At 39.0% G+C, this 19246-nt stretch overlaps 1 protein-coding gene across 1 annotated transcript in view; it reads right to left on the bottom strand.

Moving 5' to 3' along the window:
• Nucleotides 1-8827: 8827 nt before the first annotated feature.
• slc35b3 (solute carrier family 35 member B3) overlaps nucleotides 8828-19246 on the bottom strand; it is a 61419-nt gene continuing 51000 nt past the window's right edge. The window contains exons 7-9 of the mRNA XM_073050922.1: nucleotides 17642-17753; nucleotides 12633-12702; nucleotides 8828-10574 (exon numbers count right to left, since the gene is read on the bottom strand). Coding sequence (XP_072907023.1) covers nucleotides 10427-10574; nucleotides 12633-12702; nucleotides 17642-17753 — 330 coding nt within the window. The 3' untranslated portion in view covers nucleotides 8828-10426. The remainder of the gene's footprint in view (nucleotides 10575-12632; nucleotides 12703-17641; nucleotides 17754-19246) is intronic.

Raw genomic sequence — 19246 nt, 5'->3', positions numbered from 1 at the left:
CAATGGAGCACCCACTGCTGAGAATTAGAGAACAGTATTGAGAAACTCCTGTAGTTGGCAGTCCTATTTTTCAAATGGGACTTCAAAACAAAGCCCTATTTGCTTTCTTAGATGAATATAAAAGATCCTAGGAGTTTTTTGCTTTCAAGTTTTCATCCCTCAGCATCACTTGAATAGATGATCTGACCATTGTTTATTTGTGGGTGTTTGTGCAACCTCTGGAAAGTTCTTCTTTTAGGCTCTAACAACCTGGCAGGAACTTAGCTTATCTTCACGGATGATCTGTGTTTTCATATTTGCTCAGATATCAGTGAAAATAAAATACGGTCTAGCTAAGTTGCTGGAGCCTAATAGAGGAACATTACAGAGGTTACATGTGTTTGACAAGGCATGGATATGCCAGTGATTTTCCTGCGGTTGAGGGGCTTCAACCTAGGTCGGCACTGCCTGTATTGATGGAAATAGGATTTAGTGGACCATGTCAATTATGCTGATCTACTTAACTTAATGGACAACTTAGCGTCATCATAGAGTCAGCTTTGGACTGATGAAAACCAGTGGCTGGAGATGGTTGAAAAGGCCTTTCAGTCCACACACCTTGAGAGGATGCTTCTGTTTGGAGCTTGAGCTGATGTGCCTTATGCAGCACAGTTTTGACCCCGAACGCTATCAACTTAGCTTTCAGCTATTTTACACCTGGTTCAAACTTAAAACAATTCTGATCTTAAATCAGATAAAATGGTAAAAAGGGAACAGAATTTAATCCTGGTTTTAATACTCCACACCTGTCTGGGTGCAGTAGGAATGAATGGAGTGTTGTAGATTAATGTGAGGTTAAAGTTTCTTCCAATCTTTCATTATATTATGGTGGCCATACAGAAACTCATGCTGTTGTGCACTAATATTCAGGTATCGATGTGAGCAAATCATAGCATAATGCAGTCAAGATTTCTTGACCCTTCGTAGGTGTTGCCTGACTCCTTGAGTTTCTCCAATCAAATGATTTTTTTTACACACAAGGTTCCAGCATCTGCAGTCTGTTGTATCTCCATAATGTAACCTAACTTTGCTGGTTTTAAACGGATTTCATCTGGACATTTAATTGACCGCTGTTGCTAAACCACAGCACAAAGGTGTTTGCTTGTTGGTTGAAATGCAGAGTATAGCTTCAAGCTAAGCCTCATGGCATCAGGTAACAGGCAGAAACTTAAAGTGCTCAAAGCATCTCTCCTACTTTTTCCATCTTCTTCACCAAGGAAGTGCACTTTCTTGATGGTACTGTTCCAATAATCAGAATAGAAGCTGAGCAGGAAGACAGATTTGCTTAGGAAACTCTTATAAGAGGTTCACTAATGTTTATTGTATAGCTCTGCAGACCTGGTGTTGTTTTTACAGGTTGTATAAGCATCCCATTCTGTTGTACAGTTAAAACTTTATAATCATGTAGCGGAGAAATAGGCTCTTTGGCCCATCTGGTCTATGGCAGCCATCAAGAAACTGGCGGAACTAAATCTCATTTTGAAGCATTCAGCCGTTGTCTTCTGTGTTATTGTATTCCCAGCGCCCATCTGAATATTTCTTAAATATCGGGAGGGTGCTTGCCTCCACTACTCTCACAGGCAGTCCACACTGGATATCAAACACCCTTCGGTTGTAAAAGATCTTCTTCAAGTCTCCTCTAAAGCTCTTATGCCTCTCTACCTTAGATAAATTGAAACCAATCCAAAATATATCTTAAGGTACTCAGTAAAATTTCTGCTTATTGAAGGCAAAGCACGTCAGAGACATGTGGGATTCTTTTCACCCTCAAGCGTACAGTCTCTGTTATTGGTTGTAACCCTTCAGGCTCAGACTGAAGGGGTTAAGAGAAGGGATCCTGGTGTGGCACTCATTGCTCTGATCGCCTCTCTGGCACAATTTTTCATTGTAGAAGTCTGTGTCAGATTTGGAATATCACTGCATCAATGATGCTTGTTTACATCAGAAGCAATACATAATACTTTCTGATGCCATATTGTCCCTTAAATCCACCCTTCCAGGCTTCTGTATTTCTAGTCAAATTAATAGGCAACTGCCACTGATGCGTTAAATTGCTTCTTGTTTTGTAGAAAAGACACAACTGCTAAAGTTATTACTGTAATTATGTTCTCGGAATCATTGGAAAAACCTTCCTACTTTAATTTTTCATATTCAAAATAAATCTAACATATTTTGTCCATAAAATATTGCATGCATTATTTGTAATATTAATTTAGTGTATGGCTTTACACCAGGCAGAATTACCTACACAAATTAGACCCTGAGGACTTCTTATAACTACATTGAAAAGAAAGTATTTAACATTCGGAATTTGTCCACAACTGATAATTTATTGGAACTCATCTGTAACAAGCCCTGGCACTGATTTATAAGTTGATTTGAAAAATAAATAAAAGTGATAGAAACCTACATTTGGTTTTAATGATAGACTGTTGCAGCGTGAAAAGTAAGAATATGAAACATTGCGAGGAAATTAGATATTATGCCCTGAAGACAACTACAGCTACTAGGCCATTAATTATTATATATTTATTATTAAAAATTTCTCTTCATGAGTGACTGCAGGATGTTCATGCAACTCAAGCTGTTGAATTCTGACATGAATGAAGTGGATAGAGCTCATTTGCTTCTTCATGCTGACAGAGCGAATGTCCAACAAAGGTTCATCACCTATTCTGGTGGAATATTCAATGCCAGCATAATGATATAGAACAGGTGACTACAGCATTAAGTAATTTGATGTTCATTATCTTTAAGGGATAGTAGATCAGATTTTTCTACAGTTTTAGGCAAAAACTGGAGGAACTAAACTCATCCGCTTTACGTGCATTTAAAGTCGTAAACACCATTGTGCTTAATGGCTTTAGAACGAAATCTGCTGAACTTTGATATGGTAATCACCCTCATGAATTTTCCTATTACACTTAATTTGGCAGTGTGAGGAGTCATGGAGGACAGCTTATCCACACTCCAATATCTAAACTCAGTACTTGCTGATGGGACCTGCAAATTCTAAATGTTTAAAAAATGGCTCTCATAAAATGAACTTTGCAGGTTCCATTTCAAGTCCAAGGACAGAGAGAAAAAAAAACCTTTGCCTGAAATAACCAAATAATGAATGGGCTGCCAGTACTCCCTGCTGTGGCAATTTTGAAAGGGCGACATATTATATACCACCCTATTTGTGGTTGTGATGAGCTTCAGACATCCACCATTATTTATTGCAAGGAACTAGTAAAAAAACATAGGTCACTGATCTAACTGATGCAGTTGACATTAATAAAGGAGAGGGTGGCCTTTGTACAACAACCCTAGTAAACATTCAAGGTAAAGATTTTTTTAAAATTACACCAAATATATCTAAGCTGAGGTTTTTCTTTGTTTGTAAAACTAATCTCAGACAGATTCAATTTTTGGATGATTCAGCTTATCAGGAAATAGAAAAATGAGCCAGGGGCCAGTGAAAGGACCAAAAAATACCAAAACATTTTGAAAATAGGATTTTAAAATGTATTTTGTAATTGAATACACCACTGGTTTTCAATGCTACACCACTGCAAAGTGTAGAGCATGGAAAAAGAAACAGGGAAAAGGAACGTGTCACTAATTTCTTACAAATAAATCTTTGCCCTTGACCAGAAACTTATCCGATCCAATTTTATTGCAGTTTGATGTGCCACTAACTATTTCAAAATATTTTGCAGTCTTTATTACATGAAGCTTGGTAACCAAGGGCTCAACTGTATTGCAATAGGTAAGGCATCTTAAAGTCAAAGCTTTATGAAAATTTCTGTAACTGCTGAGATGTGCAATCTACCGCCTAAAAGGGTGGTTGAAGCACATTCAAATTTATAAAATATAGCTGAAAAAGGAAAAAAAAATGCAGATGTTATGAAACTGGGCATCATTGTGCACTGCAAAAGCTATAGTGGGATATAAACAGGATAGTGGAATGGGCAGAGGCATGGCCGATGAAGTTAAATTTGGAGGAATGCTAAGTGATGCATTTTTCTGCATAGAATGAAGAGAGACTGCAGAATATTGTCTAAAGGTGTGCAGGAACAGAGAAAGTATACATGCACCAGTTATTAGAAATGGCAGGGAAGGTGATGAAATGGTTAATAAAATATACAGTTCTCTGCTTTACTTGTATAGAATAAAAAAACAATTCAAATATAACAAGGAAGTCATGCTGGTCTTTTATCACAGACTCAACTAGATAGTTAGATAGATAGATACTTTATTCATCCCCATGGGGAAATTCAACATTTTTTCCAATGTCCCATACACTTATTGTAGCAAAACTAATTACATACAATACTTAACTCAGTAAAAATATGCTATGCATCTAGAATCACCCTCTCAAAAAGCATTAATAATAGCTTTTAAAAAGTTCTTAAGTAGTTTACTTAAATACATTGAGTCCTAACCCCGGCACTTTAACATATCTTACTCCTGGCGGTTGAATTGTAAAGCCGAATGGCATTGGGGAGTATTGATCTCTTCATCCTGTCTGAGGAGCATTGCATCGATAGCAACCTGTCGCTGAAACTGCTTCTCTGTCTCTGAATGGTGCTATGTAGAGGATGTTCAGGGTTTTCCATAATTGACCGTAGCCTACTCAGCGCCCTTCGCTCTGCTACCGATGTTATACTCTCCAGTACTTTGCCCACGACAGAGCCCGCCTTCCTTACCAGCTTATTAAGACGTGAGGCGTCCCTCTTCTTAATGCTGCCTCCCCAACACGCCACCACGAAGAAGAGGGCGCTCTCCACAACTGACCTATAGAACATCTTCAGCATCTCACTACAAACATTGAATGACGCCAACCTTCTAAGGAAGTACAGTCGACTCTGTGCCTTCCTGCACAAGGCATCTGTGTTGGCAGTCCAGTCTAGCTTCTCATCTAACTGTACTCCCAGATACTTGTAGGTCTTAACCTGCTCCACACATTCTCCATTAATGATCACTGGCTCCATATGAGGCCTAGATCTCCTAAAGTCCACCACCATCTCCTTGGTCTTGGTGATATTGAGACGCAGGTAGTTTGAGTTGCACCATATCACAAAGTCCTGTATCAGTTTCCTATACTCTTCCTCCTGTCCATTCCTGACACACCCCACTATGGCCGTGTCATCAGCGAACTTCTGCACATGGCAGGACTCCGAGTTATATTGGAAGTCTGATGTGTATAGGGTGAACAGGACTGGAGAGAGCACGGTCCCCTGCGGCGCTCCTGTGCTGCTGACCACCGTGTCAGACCTACAGTCTCCCAACCGCACATACTGAGGTCTAACTGTCAAGTAGTCCACTATCCAATCCACCATGTGAGAGTCTACTCCCATCTCCGTTAGTTTGTGCCTTAAGATCTTGGGCTGGATGGTGTTAAAGGCACTAGAGAAGTCCAGGAATGTAATCCTCACAGCACCACTGACCCCATCCAGGTGAGAGAGGGATTTGTGCAGCAAATACGTGATAGCATCCTCCACTCCCACCTTCTCCTTATACGCAAACTGAAGAGGATCACGGGCGTGCCTGGTTTGTGGCCTCAGATTCTGTATTATCAGCCGCTCCATGGTCTTCATCACGTGCGACGTCAAGGCAACAGGTCTGAAGTCATTCAACTCCTTTGGTTGTGGTTTCTTTGGTACCGGGACAATACAGGATGTTTTCCACTGTCTGGGTACTCTTCTCTGCTCCAGGCTCATGTTGAAGAGGCGCTGTAGTGGTTCTCCCAGCTCAGTCGCACAGGCCCTCAGTAATTGTGGGGATACTCCATCCGGTCCAGCCGCCTTGCTGGTACAGATCTTCCTCAGTTGACCTTCCACCTGTGCAGCCGTAATCCTGGGCGTGGGCAAGGTCTCCTGTGAGTGGCTATTTTCCTGTGAGGGAAGTAAGAGGGAGGACGAGTAGAAAGACAAGCCTGGTGTGGAGTTCTGCGGTGAGGATGAGATTGTGCTGTCGAACCTATTGAAGAAGTTGTTCAGCTGGTTCGCTTTCTCCACATCTCCACTTATGTTTGCCCCCCGCTTTGCACCGCATCCGGTGATGATCTTCATCCCATCCCACACCTCCTTCATGCTTTTTTTCTACAGCTTTTGTTCTAGCTTCCTCCTATACTGCTCCTTTGCCCCCCTTATCTGTACTCTGAGTTCCTTCTGAACTCTTTTAAGCTCCAACCGATCACCATCTTTAAAGGCCCTCTTCTTCTGATTTAGGAGGCCTTTGATGTGACTAGTGATCCAGGGCTTATTATTGGGATAGCAGCGAACAGTTCTAACAGGAACAACTACATCCACACAAAAGTTAATATAGTCCGTTGTGCATTCAGTGACCTCCCCAACGCCCCTACAAAGCCCCCCTTGCAGTTCATCCCAGTTAGTAGTACCGAAGCAGTCTCTCAGGGCCTGTTCAGCTTCAGGAGTCCACTTTCTAAAAGAGCGTGTAGTAGTGGGATGCCTCATCACAATTGATTTATATCTGGGCTGTAACAAAACCAGGTTGTGATCAGCTTTCCCCAGTGCAGGCAGTGGGGATGCACTGTATGCATCCTCTACGTTTGCATACAGTAGGTCAATAGTCCTATTACCCCTGGTGTAACAATCCACATACTGGGAGAAAGCAGAAACTAGAGCATTGTGTACAATTATGTTTGCCAGATTACTGAAAAGATATGAAGCAATAATATCCAGAAAAAGCATTGAAAGGTTCCTGAGATGAGTCACTGCAGTTCCAAGGTTAGACAGGGCGGGGGGTGCATAGCCAGGTGTTTGAGAAATCAATGCTCATGCCATCAGATTGGAGGCTACCCAGATGAAATATAACATGTTGCTCCTCAAACCTAATTGGGGCCTCATTGTGACAGTAGATGGACTGGCATGTCAGAATGGGAATCGGAAGTGGATTTAAAATGAACGGCCACTGGGAGATTGTGCTTTTTCTGGCGGATAGAGCGTCAGTGCTTGGCAAAAGGGTTGGTTGGTAGAACCAGAGGAAATCTTTGGTAAGGAGCTGGTATGGATATGATGGCCAACCATCATCCTTCCGTACCTGAACTTATTCTATAAAACTGCCAGGGCATAGGACGAAACTATGAAAGCAAGTTATTAGATTTTACTAAGAGCTTGTACAGGTACAAATTGGCTGAACAATTCTATACAATCCACCTGTAAAATTCTTCAACTTTTGCTTTGATTACATGAATATTATGCTCATAAAATACTCGTTTATATTACAGCCAAGCATGAAACAGAGTGGCTGGGAGTTTAATACTGTTACCTCACAGCTCACCAAACCTGAATCTTGTCATGACCTTGAGGGTTGTCTGTGTGGAGTTCGCACATTCTCCCTGTGATGGAACGATTTGTTTTCTGACATCTTGGTTATTAGATTACTGTACTTTACCTCTGGTAGAATGTATGGCAGGGAAAATGGTGGGTACTGGGAAGTGGCAGGAGAAATGGAATTGGTGTGGATGGGTGTTTGATGGCCACTGTAAATACCGTGAGCTAAACGGTCTGATTCTGACTGGTCCGACTGTATGGGAAAAAAAAGGTCAAAATCTAGCCTAGGTTGATGAGAGATCACTTCATACTGAGCAACTAGGCTATTTATCATTTACTTCTGTAAAAAAAAACTGTTTTCATCTCCAGAAATGGAATTTACTATATATCTAGGTTAACTGGAGCAAACAGGGTGTTTTAATAAGATGAATTGGTAGGACATGTCTCACCAGCAGATTTTGGTGGTAGGTAAGAAAACTAGAAATAAAAGCATGACTTCAGTGCTCTTGCAGCCTCTCTAAAGTTGGAGTTGAGGCACCCTAAACATGGAGTGTGAAGAGTTTTTAACCTACACCATAGATAAGAAACGAAGATTATTCAAATTCCTTAGCATCAACATCCCATCATATTATTGAATACCAATGTCACCTCCTTGCAACTACCATGAGCAGGAGGTACAGAAGCTTTAAAGTCCCACACCCCCAGGTCCAAGAGCAGCTACCTCCCTTCAAGCACTTAGTTCTTAAATTAACTTGGCACAACCCTAATCACTACAGTTCAGCAACATAATGGCTCTTTACACTAAAATGACCTTTTTGTTGTATTTAAAGAGCAAACACGAGGAAATCTGCAGATGCTGGAAATTCAAACAACACACACAAAATGCTGGTGGAACACAGCAGGCCAGGCAGCATCTATAAGGAGAAGCACTGTCGACGTTTCGGGCCGAGACCCTTTGTCCTGACCTGTACTGGTGCCTATGATCATAAAGTTTACTTTTTATAAAGGCATTTAACATTGTTCCATCACACATCACACCAATGCAGAAAACTGAACCAGCTTGTGGAACAGACACGGGGATGTTGAAAGGACATCAGCCTCATTCCAATTCATATTGATTCTGACTGAAATAAAGTGTAAGATTATGGTACTATATTCACATTACTAATAAGCAAATTATTTTTATACTGTTTGAAATTACTCCAGGGTTATTTGTTTTGCTTAATCGTGTTCTTTTTTTTCTTTCAAGGATGTAATTAACTCCAGTAGAAAGTCCCAGTGATCACATGCAACCTGAAAATTGTGACCATCTTTTAGGTGAGCAGTAGGAATGGGAAGTGCAAATAACCTTTCACGCGCTATTCAGAGTACAGACTCCTTTGCAAAATTGATCAGTGCATCATATGAATAAAAGGATAGCATAAATTTATACATGTAGCTTTCTTATAAGGAACAAACACTTTCAAATTATGAAACTTAAAACAGTGCTATAAATATCACTTGAATAGGAATAAATTATCAAATAAGTTTATTCATTTCCCCCCAAGAGTCTTGGTCAAAGAGCCAAAATATTTTTGAAAAGCTGGAAATACAGGTATTGATTTAAATTACTCTGTGTGCAATAAGACATATTTTGGAGTGAATCCTGTGCAAAATTGCACCTGAACTTTCAAACTATCACAGCCAAGGAAAACAAAATGTCTTTACGTCAGTTGTGCAACAATGCCCACACAAATATCTGAATTTATCATTCCTGTGGAATGCATTTTAAAATTTAAAAGTAGATTATTAATGGAAATTATTGGCAAATTACCAGCTAGTGAGAATGCAGGATCGTAACAGAAGTAATCCATTGTGTTCATTCACACCCTCATTTAAACTGCAGCAATATCCACATAGATAAAATTTGTGTATATTGACAAGTACAATGTTGTAATATTTATGGTTGAAGATCCAATATTTTAAACGGTGATTATCTTGTAAAGTATTAAAAATATCTGCCATATAAATAGCGATGACTAAATGGATGTCAATTCCTCCTACAAATTTAAATAAATCCAAGGAAAATACACTAATTGCAAAAATTAGAAACTTAGTATGATGCTTTACACCATTTCTTTTTGTAATAAAAGGCCTCCAAACTCTGAAACAGTGAAATACAACTTAAAAAATAAACATTAAGGATTAAAAATAACTTGTGCAAAAACAGAATGATATAATTGTCATAACACAAATTTGGTTTTGGTGTGGTATAGACTAGGGACCAGTGCAACGTCTTTGGACTTTCCTGGTCTTTGACTTCTGCTCTCAATAAAAAGGTAACCAGTTGTCTCAGCTGAGGCACTGTGAAGAACAAAAATGTTTTGGCAATATATGGCAATTATGACAGTCATTTTTATGAACTAGTATAAATTAAATACAATAAAGAATTCTTGGTCTAGCTAGGGTCACTATTGAATGAAAGTTTCATGGCATACCTTATTGTAACTATATAATTTAATGTACATTTTCAAACTGCATGCCCACACTTGCTGTGGATTGATTTAGGAGCCCAGTACAAACAAGTTGCATCAAATATATTTGAAGGGCATATATATTTATGATAAATAACAATTTTAAATACTACCACACTACAATTATTTCAATTAAATTGTGCACACATATATAATTAAAAACACACATTTTGTCATAACTGATATGTTTGTAATTTCCATTGAATAAAAAGAGAAAGCAGAACACAAATTTGATTTATTTACAAAACTTAAAAAGCACAGGCCACTGCTCAGAATTCAAACAAAGACAAAGCAGAGGGACCAAGTGAAAGAACTGTAATTCAAAAGTCTGGAATTTTATATGCATTATTAGTAAACAATCATTGTGATAGTTATGGAAAACATAGTCCAAGCTTTACATTGTTCCCTTTTACCACATTTGTAAAGTTCATATTTTTTCCAGCTTTGATTGGTCATGTTTTTCTTATCGTACAACTAGTCATCAGTGGCATTAACAGTAGGCATACAAGTGCACTTATGCAGAATGTCCTGTCAAGGCCAACCAGTGATGGCAATGTCCAATCAAATCAGAAGTGAAAACCAATGTGGGCTCTACACCCTCTCTGAAGTAGGTCTCATTTGCCTTTTCTGGATTTTATTCCGAATGTCAGTCAGTGAAGGCAGCCTAATTGTGTCCTTGTTTTTGCTGTAAATATTCAGGAAGATACCAATGAGGACCAGAAGACCTGACCATATATAGCTTGAAGAGAAAAAAATATAATTAATATAGCACTTGCAGTGATCTACAAGTTCAAGCTTTAGTATGCCATATCAATGTTAATAGCACCAGTTTACCTGACAGAAGTATTTCTTTATCATCACACTTAAAATTACATCAAAAATGGACTCAGTTCTATCATTCAGAGCAGCCTCTCAACTTACTGTTTTCAACTACAATAGCAATAAAAAAAAAGAAAATATAAATAAATAAGACAGCTTCAGCCCACTGTGAGTCTGTTCAAAATGAATGGGAGTACGATTGGAGAAAGAAAACAATGTAAAAATAGCAGAGGAAGATAAGTATATATTAAGAATAGGAAAAATGTATTCAGTGGTCAAATGTCAATGAGAACGTGACAACTGCTTGCAGTCTGCCCCTCTCTCTGATGATCCAATTAAAACCTGAAGTTGCTGCACAAATGCAGCACTGCTTGTGTTTGTTTTGCTGTCTTTAGAATGATATAGCTGCATAAAAATGATGACAAAATTAATATAAACTAAAGAAAAACACTTTAGTGATGGTTATATAATATGCCAATTAAAGGAATTCAGAAGTTATTGTGGCCTAAATTTACAAATAGAGCACTGCACTTTAACAAGGGACAAAGTACAAATTCTAAAAGGAAGTGTGGCTGCTGTCCAAGTTGCTGGTCATTGGACTATGTTTCTTTGATTCCATGCATCAATAATTCAAGTTATCAGAACAAGTTTAGTGTTTTAGAAACACAAAATGTTGGCAGAACTCAGCAGGCCAGACAGCATCTATGGGAGGAGGTAGTGACGACGTTTCGGGCCGAAACCCTTCATCAGGAGTGAAGTAACATGGGATGGTCGAGGGCCTCCCCACTGACCTCCCTCCGGGCACTCATCCCTGCAAACGGAAGAAGTGTTACACCTGCCCCCACACTTCTTCCCTCACCACCATCCCAGGCCCCCAACAGTCCTTTCAGGTGAGGCACCACTTCACCTGCGAGTCAACTGGGGTGATATACTGTATCTGGTGCTCCTGATGTGGCCATTTATACATTGGGGAGACCCACCGCAGACTGGGAGACCGTTTCGCCGAACGCCGGCGCTCAGTCCTCCAGCAGTGGCGGGATCTCCCTGTGGCCACACACTTCAATTCCACAGACCACTCCCACTCCGACATGTCTGTCCATGGCCTCCTCTACCGTCAAGATGAGGCCGCGCGCAGGTCGATGGAGCAATACCTTATCTCCCACCTAGGTAGCTTCCTACCTGCCGGCATGAACATCCAACTCACAGACCTCCGTTGATACCCCTGCCCCCCCTTACCCCCATCCCTATCTATTATTTCAGTCTGGTTCTCTTTCTTTCTCTTTTTTCCCCCCTCACTGTTATCTCCCCCCAGCCCTACCTTTCTTTCTCTTTTATTTCCCATAATTCTCCACCTTCCCCCCAGCCCATTTCCCTCCAACCTATCACTTCCTAGCTCTCTACTTTATCCCTCCCCCCACTTCTTATCCCCCCTTGACCATCCCATGTTACTCCACTCCTGATGAAGGGTTTCGGCCCGAAACGTCGTCACCACCTCCTCCCATAGATGCTGTCTGGCCTGCTGAGTTCTGCCAGCATTTTGTGTTTTTATTTATTTCCAGCAACTGCAGATTCACTCGTGTTAGCGTTTTAGAAAACACATTTTACAAAATGACCCAGACAAATATAATGAAGAGTGTAAATATCACAAGAAAATTCTGAATTTGGAAATTAGCTGCAAATGATGCAACATTTTCATCCTTAAGGCAAACCTGTATAAAGCCTCTGGTGCAAGATGTTTTGAAATAGTTTTGAGGGAGAATAAACGCTTCCCTAGAGAGAATGAACTTGCTGAGAGATTTGGGAAAACTGAATAGGCAGAATTATCTATGAAAACAAATGAACACAATCAGTGCTAGCCATTCCAGTTCCTGCTCTATTGTACGTATTTGGGGTTCTTGAGCAGTGTGGGGAGAACCTCAACTTTGATACTGGACTGCATTATATACACATCAGTTTCATACATGAAAGATTTACTTACTGCAAAGTAAAAGGCTTTGAAAAGAAGAGAAATGAAAGACCAATGGTCATTGCTTTTCTTCCCGTGGTTACTACAAAGAAACAAACATAGAGGTCAACTCCATTATGGACATGAAACTTCTTAACCCAATGTTCTGAATGTTTCTCTGACAAGCAAATAGTTAATTAGCAATCTGACACATTTGTGACTCTACAATGAATAACTCTATACATCTTACCAGTGAAGGATTTCTTTTTCTAAAGAAAAACGTGAATAACACCAGATACACAGTAATGGTGCAAACCATTTCAAACTCTCCTTAGCGAAGATTAGTATCAGATTGTAAGAATAAAGAAGCAGAAACATTTAATCAAGAAAACTGGCTTCATACTCTCTTAAAGGAATTATAAAACATTTACTAATGTATAGTCAATACTGCAAAATTGGAAATATAGCAGCCAATATGCCGTTAACCACAAAGAAGAACATGATTGGCACAGTTACACCATTCTTATGTTATTTATTGAGAGACAAAGACCAGCCCTGACTTACTCTTCTTCAATAGAGTGCCATGGGACCTTTCATTTCCACTGAGTCAGCAGGATCCGAGTTAACTGTTGCAGGTGAAAGATGACACTTCCAACCCTGCAACCCCCTGCTCAATATTGCATTTGAATGTCAGCTAGATTTTTCAGATCAAGTTTCAGGCGTGGGATCAGCAATCCAGAAACAAAAACGCTACCCACTGAATTTGAGTCTGTGCCAACTTAGAGCAAGGGTAGTATTAATGGTTTCAAAACGAAGAGGAAGCAGGAATTGGACATTTGCCCTTTTATGCCTACTCCACCATCTTGGTCGATCTTCTACTTCAGCCAAGTCACTGTTCTGCACAGACCTGACATCCTTTAATATCTAGAAGTCTATGATAACATCCTTGAATATGCACAAGAGGCAGCGCCTAGGATGGAGAAGTTCAGAGATTCACTACTCTCCGGATGAAGAAAATTTTTTCCCATCTCTGTGATTATTTCACCTTGAGACTATGACTCCTTGTACCACAAACAGTGTCAGGGAAACATCAACTACCTCATCAACCTGAGATTTCTTTTACGAATTTTAATGAGATACTCTGATTCTACAAATTCTAAAGGAGTATAGACATGGTCTACTGAATCTCTCCTTACATGAACAATTCACACCCCAGATTATCAATGACGAACCCTCGCTGACCTCCATTTATCACAAGTACCTGCCTCCTCATGTAGGAGAACCAGGGATATACACCTTTTTCTGGATGCAATCTCAGCAGGGCTCTAAATAATTAAAGCAGGATGTCTCTATCCTAAACTCAAAATTCTCTTTCAATAAAAGGCAAATATATCACTCACTTACTAATTTTAATCATTAACATTCAGTGATTTGGGTAGTTTTAGTGGAGGAGATACAGGCCCCTCTCTAAAGACCAACACCTCCCAACCTCTCACCATTTAAAAACAATTTATTTTCCCCAATTTTCTTTTTAACAAATGGCATTTCTTGGCATTTATTCTATCTGCTGTCACCTTGCCCATTCTCTCAGTTTGTTGATATCACTCTGGAAGTCTCTGCATGTATTTTATGCTGTCATCATCAGCAAACATTAATATATTACACTTGATGCCTTCATCCAACTCACTGATATAGACTGAGTGGGGCGGTGGGGGTGGTGCACTTCAATACAGGCATTCCCTTGGTCATAGTTCCCCACATTGAAAATCAAACATTTACCTCTATTCTACTTTCTTTCCATTAACTAAGTCTTAAAATCATGGAGTCATGTTATTAATAATCTCGCGTAGGATTTATTTTAAGTTTCTCAAAGTCAAAGTACACTATAACCTACCAATAAAAATTTTAACAGATTTGTGAAAAACATGATCTTCCATTCATCAAAACACATTGAGTCTGCTCAGTGCTACTATTATTTTCTAATTACGTCCTTAATAATGAATGGCAGCATTAAATGTACTGACTGATTCCCTGCTTTCTCTCTCCCTCCTTATTTTTAAATAGTAGGGTACATTTGTCACCTCTCCAAACAGTAGGAACCATTCAAGAGCCAATGTAATTATGAAAAGTGACAACGAGTTAATCGACCAGCTCCAAATTCACCACCTTCATAACCCAAATGTAGGTTATCAGGTCCAAGAGGTTTATTCCCTGTCAGTTTTATTATCATCTTCAATACTGATCTCCAATCCAACATTACTTTATATTATTTACATATGGCCTTGAGATGTCTTATTGTACAACAGGACTTGCAGAGACTTGGAAACAGGGTAATGTCTGCTCTAAAGTGGAGAAAAAGGTGAATTGTAAAAGCATGGTTGAATTTGGTGCTGTAGTAATTTATACACCAGAATTTTAATCTCTGTGAGTCGAGTTTACCAACACTAATGGGATTAGCTTTTTTATAATGTTCATTGTGAGAATCCTTATAAATAATAATGTATGAAACTTCAATGTAGAGTTTTGTATTTGGAAAAATGAACTAAAATATAAAACTGTTAAACACACTTAGATTGTGATGTGGCAAATAAGAAAGATATCAGTAATGAACAAACTGCAGTTATTTGAGAATAGGAATGATGCACGTTGAGGAGAATTAAACTTCTCTCTGTTGTGTACCTAACTAAAAGTCAAAATCTTTTTTTTTGTCATATGCACAAGTACAAGAGGTACAATGAAAAACTTACTTTGGACCAGATACACAATATTATAAGAAAAATGTAAATATTCATCAGCTATGTGTTTGAAAACCAACAAATCTGAGCAGATTGATCTTTATACAGGAGACGTGCTGATATATTTTGTTAAACAAGCATAGCAACATCGAACAAAAATATACCCCAGTTCATCTTTGACATGTTGATATCTCTTAATACAATTCATGATTCTTGCATGTTCATGTGATTTAGCAAAAATATAATTATAAACCAAAGAATAGGGTTGTGTATGAAATGCACTGCCATATTTTAACACCTCTCCTTTCCCTTTCCAACCACTTGGGCCAACTGTAAAGCTAGCTGACACCAGACTTCCAGATATGAACAATAACAATCTCAAATCTGGATTAAGTGGTTATATGTGTCTGAGCACAAAACTACTGGAGAAAATGCTAATAGGATCTACTTCTCCAGGTGTAAACCACTTATTGTTATACTTAAATGAGCCGCTTTCTACTACGGCCACATGAGAGAAACTTGAAGTTAACATTCCTCAATACTTATTTTTCAGGTAGCTATACCTCTGAACAGTTTTACTTTCAGGCAGCATTACTGTCTTTCTAAGATAGTGAATATGAGGAAGAACAGTCACTTGTGGATGGACATTTCTGTGGTCTTTCAATGGCCTAACTTTTGGTTTTGTCTGTACTTCTATCCCTAAGCAGTAATGAATAACCAGTACAGGCTTATTCCAAGCTACTTGTTAGCCATGAAAGAATATGAAAGACGTCAAGGAGAGTGGAAGTAGGAAAATCAAATGTCTTTGTTCTTGTCATGTGGTGAAAGGAATGAAAGTCAACATTTTGAGAAACTCAGCAGGCCAGGCATCATTGATGGAAAAGAGTAAACAGTCAATGTTTTGGGTGGAGATCCTTCATCAGGACCTGATGAAAGGTCTCGACCTGAAATGTCAACTGTTTACTCTTTTCCATAAAGAATGTCTAGATTGATGAGTTCCTCCAGCAATTTGTGTGCGTTGCTTTGGAACTCCAGCACCTACAGATTTTCTTGTGTCTCTTGATTTTGTGAAATGGTTCTGTGCTGTCCATTTTGTGAACTGGTTTTGCTCAGGAATTGCAAGATCATGCCAATTAAAAAAAACATAATGATACCCCTACTGATATCTGCTGAACAAAAGACAATTCCCAAATAAGAAGTTATTTGTGAAATGTTCTTTGGTAAAATAGAACATTCAGGTTTATGAATAGAGCACTCCGGGTCTGTGATTTGAAATAACATTGCTCTAGCAACTGGCTGATCTGGCTAAACTGGTTTGAACTAGCCTAAATCAGGGAGGACAAAGGAAGAGACATGAGGTACAGGCCATACTTGGGAGAAGGGCAATAAACTGATGCTGCCTTGGACCAGAGCCAACAAAGTCGAAATACAACAGTCTGAATCGATAAAGAAAGAGAATAAAAATGAGGGGCTCTGGATGCAAGGCAGTGAGAACTCTGGAGTCTACGTTTCATAAGAAAGAATGCCATACCAGGAGCAGAAAACAAAGGATCAATCATTTAGCCAATAGAAGTCCCCTATTTCAGTGTTATGTGAGTATTGGTACAAAGGGAACAATAGAATTCATGGCTTAAATTGTTAGTCTGAGGTCAACATAATTTATGTTACTAATTGCTTAAAGACAATAAAGTGCAATTCTTGATTGAATTAATTAAGATTCATGTAGTGATTTGGCTAACCTAGGTTGGTTTGTTATAGGTCAACAGGCTGGTCAATATCAACTTGTATTGAGAAGATAGAGTATTGGACAGACTGTTAATAATGAACAAGTGTCAGTAAGTGGCAACACAGTAGAAGCCACACATTGCAGGCACATAATGTTTGGCATGATAGGGCCTGAGATGGGAAAGACTGGATTTTATTTTCTGCAAGGTAAAAAAAAAGATTCATGTTACAAAGAACAGATAAAATTATGAAATCTCCTAAGTATCATTTTCCATCTTAGTCCAAAATAAGCATAAGTAAAATTCTATAATTATACATATGACAAGCCAGCATCATATCACTGCCTTATTAGCTCATTGTTACACTTGGAGGTGGTTTGCCTGCTTTCTTGGTGTTTTTGATCTATTATGCCTTTATTTTCAGTTTGCTCTGCATAACTCAGAAAACAATAAGTGCTGATATTTCAGGTTAGTTAACTTTTGCTTGAGATTACTACAGGCTGGCAGGCTTCAGTCTTAGCTTTAACCAATACACAATTTCAGTAAATCTTAACAGTGGCAACCAAACTGAAGTACATATTACCTGTTACAGCTACTAGTGCACCGAAGAGCTTTATCAAGGCTAGTACAAAGGAAATTCCAAAATATCCTGTCAATGAAAACATAAATGCATATCCATACGTCTGCAGTAGATGCTGCAAAACAAACATGGAAACCAGGTATTATTCCAATGATTCAGAACTCGATTAAGGATTTATTCTATAAAGTCAAACACTGCACATTAAAGTATACTTGAAGCTTGTTAGGTAGTAGCTTTTGGAAGAGTAAAATTTCAAGCAAAGTAAATAAACCAATTAGTAGTTATTATTACCATTCACAATGAAATTAGAACAGCTGGCAGTCATATCCAAAAAAAAAGATCCGCACTAAGTATTCATACAGCTTTCAAAACATTAGCAGACCTGATAAATCAGTAAGTAGTGATCAAGTGGTATCAAGTCTCTACCTTTATAGTTGCAAATCAAAGGGAGTTTGAAGTTTAAGAAAACATACAAAGGTTATTGAATTTAATAAGGTAACTATATATATATATGTGTGTGTGTGTGTGTGTGTGTGTGTGTGTGTGTGTGTGTATTTTATTTATTTATTTATCTCTTTATCTATCTATTTATTTATTTATTTTAGCGGTTAGGAATTACAGTCACCTGAAATAATAGTAATTTTGAGATTGTCTAGAGTATTTGAAGTTGATTGTGAACATGTAGCAGTGGGCTCTGACTGGTTGTATTGAGAAGGGGTATGCTTGGCGGGCTGGAGGACAATCTCACCCTGCAATGCTGGCTCATATTCACTGCTTAAAAAAAACACTGATTCTTGTGGTCTAACATCTCTTTAACTAAAGAGGTTTCTAAGAGACAGAACTATAGATGGTTAGAGTTAACTCTGAAAGAGTAGGTCACTAAGAGGCAAGCAGGATCACTGTGAAATTGAAATAGCTAATCCACCTCCCAATATAACAATCTGCTAGAGGAAAGTAGCCAGTCGAATACCATTTGTGGCCGGAAAGGAATTGTGCACAATTCTCTTCTCATCGCAGATTGTTTGTGGCTCCAGATTCCAGTATCTACAACCTCTTGTGTCTCCAACTCCTTGAGTAATCTGGACTAAAGTTCAAACAATGAAGGATGCTTGACAGTTATGGCAGTGCTTGAATGCTATCACCTCTTAAAGTAAAATCAAGCAACATAGGTGACAATAGGGCTTCGCTTCCAAATAAGTTCAACGTTTGCTTTGACTGTCAAAACATGGAGGAACCATCACAAACTCCCACAGACCCCGATGTCCCTGTGATTTCAGTCTTTGAGGCTGACTTGACAGCACCCTTCAGGAGTGTGAACTCATACAAAGCATCTCGCCCAGATGGGATAGCTGATCAAGTACTAAAGACTTGTGCTGATCAACAGGCTGGAGTGCTCACTGAGATCTTTAACCTCTCACCGGCAGTCTGAGATACCCACCTGCTTTAAACAGGCTTCAATTATACCAGTGGCTAAAACATGGTCACTTGCCTCAATGACTATCATTCAGTAGCACTTAGATCCACAATGATGAAGTGTTTTGAGAGATTGGTGATGAAACATCAACTCCTGCCTGAAAAGGGATTTGGAACTGCTCCAATTTGCCTACC

This window comes from Hemitrygon akajei, chromosome 1 (genome assembly GCF_048418815.1).
Source record: "Hemitrygon akajei chromosome 1, sHemAka1.3, whole genome shotgun sequence".
Lineage (NCBI taxonomy): Eukaryota > Metazoa > Chordata > Chondrichthyes > Myliobatiformes > Dasyatidae > Hemitrygon > Hemitrygon akajei.
Note: the sequence above shows the minus strand (reverse complement) of the source record. Positions and strands in the feature narration are given on the sequence as shown.